Source organism: Vitis riparia, chromosome 17, assembly GCF_004353265.1.
Source record: "Vitis riparia cultivar Riparia Gloire de Montpellier isolate 1030 chromosome 17, EGFV_Vit.rip_1.0, whole genome shotgun sequence".
Classification (NCBI taxonomy): Eukaryota; Viridiplantae; Streptophyta; class Magnoliopsida; order Vitales; family Vitaceae; genus Vitis; species Vitis riparia.
In genome coordinates, this window is record NC_048447.1 from 7,007,666 (window position 1) to 7,018,529 (window position 10,864).

The 10,864-nt window shown below is 32.1% G+C and overlaps 1 protein-coding gene across 1 annotated transcript; it reads left to right on the forward strand.

The window, feature by feature from the left end:
* The first annotated feature begins 2,865 nt into the window (after positions 1-2,865).
* LOC117904045 lies at positions 2,866-3,300 on the forward strand. The gene has a single exon (XM_034816572.1). It carries the CDS (start codon positions 2,866-2,868, stop codon positions 3,298-3,300), a length of 435 nt encoding a protein of 144 aa, XP_034672463.1.
* Positions 3,301-10,864: the final 7,564 nt, after the last annotated feature.

Genomic DNA, 10,864 nt, shown 5'->3' on the forward strand with positions numbered 1-10,864 from the left:
TATTATTAAAAATCTATACTCTAGCCGTTTAATTTCTTAAAGTTCATTTCTTCTTCTTATTATTAAAAATCTATATTCTCGCAGTTCAATTTCCTAAAGTTCATTCCTTATTATTATTATTATTGCAAATTCAACTTTCAAGATCTATATCTTTCTAGTTTAATTCCCTAAAGTTCATTACTCATTTTTCTTTGGCAAATTTCATTTTAATTACCGAGGCTCTAATATTTTAAATTTAATTCCAAATACTCTAATCTTCAAATAAACTCCCGGGATCCGGTTTTCACTCGAATAGTTTTAATCTCCTTTCAGTTCCTAAATAATCTTCTGGTAAGCAATAATGAATTCTCCATAGTTCCAAAACACGGGATTTGTGAGACTAGCTCATGATTGAAAAATTGGGCTTTGGTGGGGGCCCCAGGTTTGATCCTTGTTGATCGTAAATCGTTGTGCTTAATGTATTTTGCTTGAGTTCCGTTTGTACCCCGATATGCATGAGCTATATTTTGTATTCATTAATTTTGCACTAATCCCGTTTCTTGATAGCGCATTGTGGCTCGTGGCCGAGGTATGCATCTACTCTCATTCTGGTCAATCTCTATTGCGTGTTTTGTTTCCCATATTGTGCATGATTTAGGTGAGTATCCATTGATTTTTCCTACTGATTGTCATGTCAGCTTCGTTTTATTAGTAGAGACCCGACTTTAGGGACTTAGAGGGGTGCTATGGTCTTCTACCGTATCTTCCCGATAAGTAACCTGACCCCCGACCCCGATCCGGTTTTTCGTAGATCACCTTTTCCAAAATAAGGAGTCGCACTTAGGGTTTTCTTTCTTATTTTGTTTACCCTTTTAAAAATAAAACAAAAATAAGTGGCGACTCCAAGTCATTTTCTTAATCAACAATAAAATTATTTTTCAAAACAAAAATCGAGCTCGCCATTGAGTGGGAAACGCATGAGCCGAAATGCGGGGTCCACACACGGATTTAAAAAAGAAAATTGGTAATTAAAAAAAAAATAATTGGTTTATAGACTATACATGACCCATTTTTTGACAATTTTTTGCCGAATTTCTTCCCAATGCCGGAATATTATTTTTTGTTGAAATTTATTCCGATCAATAATCAATAATCGATTTACTATCGACCACCTTCCATGTCTGATATTTTGGTAAAATATCCCAACTTTTTAATCCATGATTGCATTGACACAACTCTATTGTATAATTAGCACAAATATCTCATACGTAATATGCAAATGTGAAAAAAATAAAATAAAATTGAAAGTAGCATGCGTGTCATATGTGTAAGTGTGCAAATAATATTTCCCATTATTTTATTATTTGTATCTAAAGAACTATCGCGAAGAAATGATTAAAGAATATCCGTAATAAGGTCTCTTGTACACGTCTTATACCATTGGTACAAGTGCTTTGAATAAGAAGTTCAAATGCCTTCATAATCAAGTGGCCGACCACGAAAATTTTAAGCACTATAATCACTATTGTGAAATTTTTTATATTAAATATTAGTTATGAATGTACACAATATATCATATTAAAAAAACCAAAATAATAATGGTAGATAAAAAAAAGGTTTAGACTTTATAATAAAATTAACAAAAAATATTCAACATTTAATCATTAAAATTTTAAGTAAAATATACAAAATAATTAATTAGCATTTAATTGTTACTATTTGTAATTTAAAATATTCTATTAACTCATGTTATCTTTTATAGTTTAAACTAAATAAAAATTTTCCTAATGAGAACCATCAGGTAACGGTAAATCATATTCAAAATTAAATAGAATATAATTTAATATAATTACATAGTTTAGTTATATATGAGTTATTATTTAATTAAATTTTAAAAAAATACTAAAATTTTAAAAATCAAAATAAAAAATAACCAACCTTAAATTAATGAAAAATAAATTAAGATAATAGTTGTAAGAGAAAAAAATTATTATTTTTAAAAAACTTATTGAAATTCTAGTATATTAATTACCATTTGTAGTTGAATAAATGTTATTCATTTAATTCAAAGTATTTTTTTAGTCTTTTAAAATTTAATTTTTTACATGGACAAAATTTCTATTTTATTTTTCATTTTTTAAAACAATCTTAATAATCTAATGGTTTAAAAAAAATAAATAAATAAATGAGTGTATATGCCTCTTGTATTGACTCACCATTATTCATATTAATCACATTGGGTTTTTGCATTTGTTTTAAAAAATATTTCTAATCTTAAAAAAAATAACTAAAAACGTTTTTTAAAACCAATGAGAAATGTACTCTGAGCATCCTTGAAGTCACATGGTTTCACTATCACAGGGTTTCCCTATTTACGAGGGTTTTTTTTTTTTTTTTTTCCATAAGTTATGAAGTTGAAACAAATTCTGCAAGTATCACGGAATCTGTGTATCTCGCATCAACTTTTGGCCCTAAGCACTTGTCGTATCAACTTTTGACATACACCTACAACCAACCGGCCTTCATCCGGATTCTGGACCACCAGGCTTTTTCGGTGCATCTCCACATGGTGAGCTCACTTCAGTGTCAAATCATCTTTCTGTCTTTTCTATATAATACAAGGCCTTTCTTTGTTGCTCTGAAGCCTGGCCCCAAAAGTTGAATTCAATCTTACTCAATTGGACTGAACCACACGGCACCAGCCCGCGTTGCAATACATAATTGATGCCATGTGTCTCCCCACACGGTTTTGGCTCCAACCCTTAGCTCTTAAGATTTCAACTCACGAAGTAATCATAATTTTGGACCCTTCTATAAGTGTGTTCCTATGACCCTATCTTCCTTCACATCGTATCAATTGCACTGCAAATCAGTTCTACTATAGCAATGGAATCAACCTCCCTCTCTTCTCCTACCCTCGGCACCTTGCCTTTTCCTCCTGTGCGGTCTTGCCGGAAAACACATGTGAGGAAGGTCGTTGCGGCGAGTACGGGAAAAAGTGGACCAGATTATGGAGGCAAGCTGGTGGATGAAGACATGATTGTGCTGAGAATGCGCATTCGGGAAATGAAGATGTTGGAGACGAGTGAATCACCCCCATCGGATTGGATGGAGTGGGAGAAGCGATATTATGATCATTACAATGAAGATGTATGCGAAGCAGTGGGGTTGCTGCAATCTTACTTGATGAATATTAGGCCCAGTTTGGCTTTAGGGTTTTTGGCACTTATCGCATTAAGTGTGCCAATATCCACTGCAGTGGTCAGTCTTCATGCCATAGAGATGGCTAGGGGTATTCTATCTGGGGTTCATCTAAGCTGATTGGCTCTTCACAAGTTGATCAAATATTAAAATCAGCACTTTTTGATTACATATAGATCAAAACCAAGTACATGGAGTTCCTTCTTGTCATTTTTTATCTGGGTCCTTATCCTTTGGTTGTACCAAGTATAACACCCATCCCGTTTACACTTTCACCATGTATAACATAAACTAATCATCATCATCATGATGCGGACTACCCCGTATTTGATGGTTTTTTTTTTTCTGGCTAAGAGTCCTATTTTTCTTTTCTTCTATTTTTATTTTTTATTTTTAACTCATGTTTTGAATGATTTTGCTTCAATCCTATATCAATTAAAGTTTAAGCTTTTAACAAATAAAGGAAATGCAAATTATAGAAAGAAGGACAAACCTGAGAACTCCTATCAAATAAAGTTATGATATTAGAATTGTCAGTTTTATTAAAAATTAAAGTTTATAGAATTTGAGTTTAATATATATATCATATTATTTTTTTTAACGATAGTAATAATGAGACAAAAAAGAGGAAGAGCGATTTGCGATGGAGTTCAAAGATGCGGGAATAAAATAGTTAAAAACAAAAACAAAAGAAAACAAAGCACAAGAAAGAAAGAGATGAAGGGAGGGGTATTCTTTACCCCTATCAAATAAAGTTCTGATACTATATTGAATTGTTAATTTTATTAAAAATTAAAATTTACAGAATTTGAATTTAATATATATATATCATATTATTTTTTTTAACAATAGCAATAATGAGATAAAAAAGAGGAAGAGCGATTTGCGATGGAGTTCAAAGATGCGGGAATAAAATAGTTAAAAACAAAAACAAAAGAAAACAAAGCACAAGAAAGAAAGAGATGATGGGAGGGGTATTCTTTGCCCCCTGTCAAATAAAGTTCTGATACTATATTGAATTGTCAATTTTATTAAAAATTAAAGTTTATAGAATTTGAGTTTAATATATATATCATATTATATTTTTTAACAATAGTAATAATGAGATAAAAAAGAGGAAGAGTGATTTGTGATGGAGTTCAAAGATGCGGGAATAAAATAGTTAAAAAACAAAAACAAAAGAAAACAAAGCACAAGGAAGAAGGAGATGAAGGGAGGGGTATTCTTTCCCCCTCCCTCCCTCTCTCTCTCTCTCTCTCTCTCTCTCTCTGTGGAGTCTTGCTCTGGCCCTGTTTCAATCATTTGTGAAGAAACTGTAAAGGTTGATTAAATTAATAGGATTCATACTAGGTGCTAATATTATTGTCAAAAAGAAAGGAAACGTCCGTACAAGTTACAATAATTTCATTATTATCTTATATATTAGTTGGCCTTAAGCCATCGAATGGAGACGATGCCAACAAAGCTCCGCATTATGATTCGCCTCCAGCACTGCTCAAATCTTGATTTTAGACCTTACAAAAAGTAAGAGTCTAGAATTATCGAGAATTCTGACGATAGCATCACCACAAATAGTAGAAATAATATTTAATTAATGATCGTAGCTAGCCATGGAATTAGCCCCACCTCTCCTGACTCAAATATAATTTTAATGTTTTTGTAAGCTTGATCTGGTTTAAATCAAATGGGGTTTATTTCCAATTTGGATTGCCTGCCATCCAATCAGATTTGAGGTATTCAGTTATGTTTTCAACTCAATTGAGCTTAAACTAACCTATTAAGTGGTAGCCCTAGGTGACATTTTCTTGTTTGTTTTTTAATAAAATAAAAAAAAATTAAAATGTTTAGCTTTCTCTATTCAGTTTAAAAATAATTTGTTAATATCAATTAATAAAGCTAAAATAAATTTGTTATTAATAAATTTAAAATATTTATATTAATTAATATTAATATATCACTTTTGATTGAATAAAAAAATCAAATATTTTAATTTTTTTTAATATTTAATAAAACCCTGACCACCCAACTATTTGATCTTTTATGCTATGTAGAGGATGAAAAACAAATCTAAATTTGAAAGAAACCCACGACTTAAGACACATCTTAGCTTGAAACTACCATAAGAAGTTCTTAGAAATGAAAAAACAATTTCTAAGTGGGTGCAGTAATTACTTAATTTTTTGTTCTGGTCAGCCTACAAAGATTGAAAATTTTGCCTGACATGGTGTAGTTGTGGGAAAATCATTCCTGAGCCTGTTCATCAAGGGATCGAGTTCGTTTGGTCATTTGCTTTCTGTATTTGAGTTGATGTAAAATTAACAAGTCCATGTATACATGAAAACACAACTTTTCGGGTTGGTCTTGTGTGGGAGAATGGCCTTGTCCTTATCCTCTACATCCTTTGTCATTAACATGCACCATTAGCAAAGAGAAAAGAGAAGATAAGTAAGGAGGAAAATACCAAGCATTTGATAAGAGCCAAGTGCTCAAAATAAAGACACTGAAATCATATGGTCATTTATGCTATATATTGGAAGGAAACTTTTATATATTGTATTTTATATTTTATAAAAAAAATATGAAATATTAAAATAAAACTTTAATAAGTAAATTAATTCAATTAATGTTAATTATTTTATTTTGAATTCATTTATATAATTGTGGACCCGTATTTTTCACGATGTGTTCTCACTCAAAACGGTGAAACTCCCTTTTTATTTAAAAAAAAATTGATTTTTTGAAAAAGTTGGAATCGTCACTTATTTGAAAAGGTTACCTATCGGGAAGGTACGGTGAAAAACCGTAACAACTGTCTAAACTTGTATACCTATGGTCTCTACTAAACGAATTGAGGGAATCATAACAATTAATTAATTAATCTAGATACCAAGATTACATACTGTAGACCCCAAAATTTGTCCCAATTTTATCTTTACATTAATTTTGAGTCCAATTTTAAATCCCGATTACATGTGTTATATTAGGCCCACTCACCCTTTAATTTTTAATTTTTATTATTATTTTATTATTTTATTTTATTTTATTTTATTTATTTTATTTTTACTTATTAATTTTACTTGTTATTATTATTATTATTATTATTATATTATATTATATTATATTTTTATATTTTTATTTATTATTTTATTTTATTTTTTATTTTTTATTTTTATTTTTCTCTCTCCTCTCTCTTCCTTTTTTTCCTCCACCTACTCTCACCCACCCATTCTTCTCTCTCCAATTCCCTTTGGCCGGCTACCTCACCTTTTTTCCCCCCAAAATTTTCCCCCCTTTTCTTCTCCATTCATCTTTCTTCTCTCACTCCCATACCGCGGGCCCCCCGATCCTTCTCCCATCTCCCTCATTTATTTATCTTTTTTCATCTCTACACAGAGGGGTTTTCGGGCGGGCCATTTTTTTGCAGCCCTCTATCTCCCCTTGCCCCCCACACGGTGAACCCCTCCCACTCTCCTTCTTCCACCCTTTGGCCGGCCCCCCATTAGAGGAGGTTCCTCATTTTTTTTTCCTTTTTGCTGTTACTTTTCCTGGAGATAGAAAGAGCCGACCGATTTTATTTATTTCTTCCTCCATTCCTCTTTTCCTTTCCACGGCCAGCTCCTATTTTTCCCCCCTTCCCCCTCCATTCTCCATTTTTTTCTTTTCTTATTTTTTTTAGTTTTTCTCCTCCCATTTTCCTGAGAAGGGCCGACCCCCCATTTTTTTTTTCTTTTTCTTTTTTTTTTCTTCATCCCCTAATTCCCAGCCGACCCATCTTCCTATCTCCTCTTCCATTTTTATTTTTTTTATTTTTATTTTTTTTTATTTTTCATTTTTCATCCCCTTCCTGATTCCCATACGACCCCAAAATTTTTTCCTTTTCCATTTCTTTTTTTATTTATTATTTATTTCCCGTGTATTATTATTATTATTATTATTATTATTATTATTATTATTATATATTTTTTTTTTTTTTGATGTTAATAATAATTATTGTTGAAATTGGATTTGTGTATTTATGTTTGATTGTGGGTATTATGTTTGAGCTTTGTTAATTAATATGAAATTTGGGTTAATTTATTATTGATAGATTAATTTGAAATTGGTTAATTCGGGTTTGTGGGATTAATTTAGGATATTTGAACTATATCAATTGCATATTATTTATTTGGAGTCGGGTCTATTGTCAATTTGTTATTCGTTTGGATTTATTGGATTGGGTTTGAAATATTATTTTCCTTGACCATGTATATTTCTTTTATGTAGGCTTGTTAATTGATGTAAATTTTGGGGCCTATAATGTGGGTGACATTTGTTAGATTATTTGAATATTTGATATGGGCTTGGTTAATTTGAATTATTTAATTTGGGCATGGGACAATTGTGGAGCATATTAAATTAGACCTAGATTATGGAATATTAAATTTAGGTCTAGTAGAATTTATTTTAATTTATCCAATTTTAGGTTTGGTTGATTGTGTTTGTATTTTTTTGTTATTAATTTGGATGTTCTAGGTTAAGACCTATAGTAATTTGGGCTCATTTTAATTGATGAAATTTATGGGACTAATTTGAAATTGGAATTTGGGTTTGAATATTTGTTTGGGATTTTATACATCTCTGGATATTTACATCTGCGTCATTCTTGTTTTTTTGCATGGACCCACTCTGCAATCTTGTTGGCTGAGTACGAATTGATGACACGTGGAACTTATTGTAAGTTTATTTGGGTACATATTTTATTTCTTACTTTTTATTTGGTTTTATTTTTATTAGTTTGTATAAATATTCGTTCGCATGTATTTATTGAGTGTGTACAGAATTGAACATCAAACAAACTAGAAATTTTGTCTAAATGAGAAGGGGAAGTCAACAAATGTGTTTTGATAAAACAATAATTTTAAAATATTATTTTTAATATAAGAAAGTTTTTTTATTGTTATTTATAAAAATTTAGATAAATCCAAAAGAATTGTTTTTAATAGAATTTGAAAAATTGTTTTTAATAACATTGTCCAAAAATTTATTTGCTTAATAAAAATTGGTCAAAAATTGTTTTGTAATTAAAGTTGTCCCAAAAATTAATTTTTAATAAAATTGTCCAAAAATATTCTTTTAAATGAATTCCTTGTCCTTAATTAAAATGAGATTAAAAGTATTTTGAGAAATAGAGATTTAATTTTTTTTGTATTTTTGTTTATTTATTTATTTAAATGAAAATGAATCAAGATACTTTTATAAATAAAATTGTAAACATTCATTATCTTCTAGTAAAAGCAAGTAAAAATAATTTTTGTGCCCAAATTGAAATTTTGTAATAAATTCTTTTGATACAATCTGTGTAAATAGTTTTTTTTGAAAATTGAACACAACTGAAATTGAAAAAATAAATTAATCATTTTTTTTAGTGAATAAATGGAAATCATTAATTCAAAATCATTTTTAATAGAATCATTTGAAACTTCTTCAAAACCTTTTTTTAAATATCTTTTATTTATTTAATTCAATAAATTATTTTGCATAATCCTCTTATTATTTATTTTGAGTATTCTTGTAATTAAATTTCATCATCGTTTTTGTGCATATTAATTTTCACCATGATTTGTATATTGATTATTCTTCTTGGTATCCATAATTAATTAATTAATTGCCACAATTTCCTCAATTCGTTTAGTAGAGGTCGTACATATACGGGCTTAGAGGGGTGCTACGGCTCACCACCGTACCTTCCCAATGAGTAACCTCGGATCTAGACTCGGTTTTTCACAGACCCGTTTTTTTTCTTCAGGAGTCACACTTAGGGTTTTTTTTTCTTATTTTGTTTTTCCCTTTAAAAATAAAACAAAAATAAGTGGCGACTCCAAGTCTTTTTCCAAAAATCGAATTTTCATCAAATAAAATAAAAATCGAGCTCGCCATTGAGTGGGAAACGCATGAGCCGAAATGCGGGGTCCACAAAATGGCGACTCCGCTGGGGATTTTTAGAGGGTCAAACTTGAACTCGAGTTGAGGGGAATGTGGCGTTTGATTGATTGATTAATTGATACCCCTCTCTACGTGTCTTGGTATGATTGGTTGCTGATTACACGTTGAGAGCTTTGATATGTTTGTCTGTAATATATGTTTGACTGTTATGTTCATTTGTGATGTTGACATGTTGATTACATTGATTGATTCTCTTACCTACTTTAGCATAGTGACTCTTCTTGTTGTATGATTATCTTGCTTTCCTGGACATGTATGTTCTCATTTTTGTATATCTCATTCATCTTGGCATGATTGATTCTATTTGTTGTATATCATCTTGTTTATCTCGACATATTGCCTATTCTTGTTATATTTCTATCTTGCTTATCATATTCTTGCCTAGCTTGTGTGTAGATATGAGTTATATACCTGTTATTTGCATGACTGCTTTGGTGCATGACTGCTATTCTTTTATGTGATGCATGTATTGTTTGTTTGTGTGGGACACACATCTATCCCCTTACCTCCAACTCTCTAGTCTCGGTCAATCTTGTTTTCCTTGATCTCGTATTATGATATGAGATTTGTTGCTTTGTTTGCTCTTCGACCGAGCTAGCGATTAGGAGTAGGGTCTAGCGATGGGCTATACCGACGTCTGGGAGCGTTCTGGAGGTGTTCGACATATTGATGCTGATTGGAGTCCGAACTTTGAAGACTTGTATAGCCCAGAGCTAGATTTCAGGATATTCGTGTGGCCAGTGTGTTTTCTTTTAGTTTTATAGGATTTTCGGATGCACCCACACTGTTCACTGTGCACTACAGTTGACCGTTGAGCGTTGAAAGTTTGAGAGCTTTCACCATAGGAAACCCCCCTGGGATGCGAGGTAGTGCATGTGTGGAGGTGATGACCACCTTGCATGGAAGCATCCCGTCTCTTCGGAGGCGTGCAGAGGGTTGCGTACCGCCGGAGGGTATGATCGCTTCTGTTAGGGATCTTTTAAAGTCCACCCATATCCATTTAGAGCCACTTTGACCTCGTAGGTTGAGTCGTAGATCCTTCTATTAGGACTCCCTACCTACATGTGGTGCATCTGAGGGCCTTCAGAGCCTCTTTGGTCATAGTTGAGATTCAATATTCCCTCTTTTAGTCTCCAATTGAGAGTACATAGAGATCAGTACGGGTTTGAGTTACAGTCGGACAGTTCTTCTACACTTTGATGTCTTACTCATTCCAGTTCAGACTAGCATTTCTTCCATGTTTTCCCTATGCCTACCATATGTCGAGCTTCATGCTCTTCAGGATTGGTTCTTCATTCTCAGTGTGGATTTACCATCTTGGGTTAGAGTACAGGGGAGCTCAGTTCGGTTTTTCGAGAGGTCAGGCATAGATCAGTAGACTGTCACGGTTGACTAGTTCACAGACGCCATGGATTCTATTCAGGTATCTTGTGCTTCATGCTCTTCGGGATTGGTTTTTCATTCTCAGTGTGGATTTGTCATCTGGGTCAGAGTAGAGGGGAGATTAGTTCACTTTTTCGAGAGATCAGACATGGATCGGCGGATTGTCACAGTTGATTAGTTCACGGCCGCTATGGTTTCTATTAGGAGGCCTTGACTAGTCTCAGGCAGGAGATAAACAGTCAGCAGAGTAGACAGTCCTTGAGGATACTCATTCATGTATGGATTGTATTGAGTAGCGTATCGAGCAGTTGAGAGTATC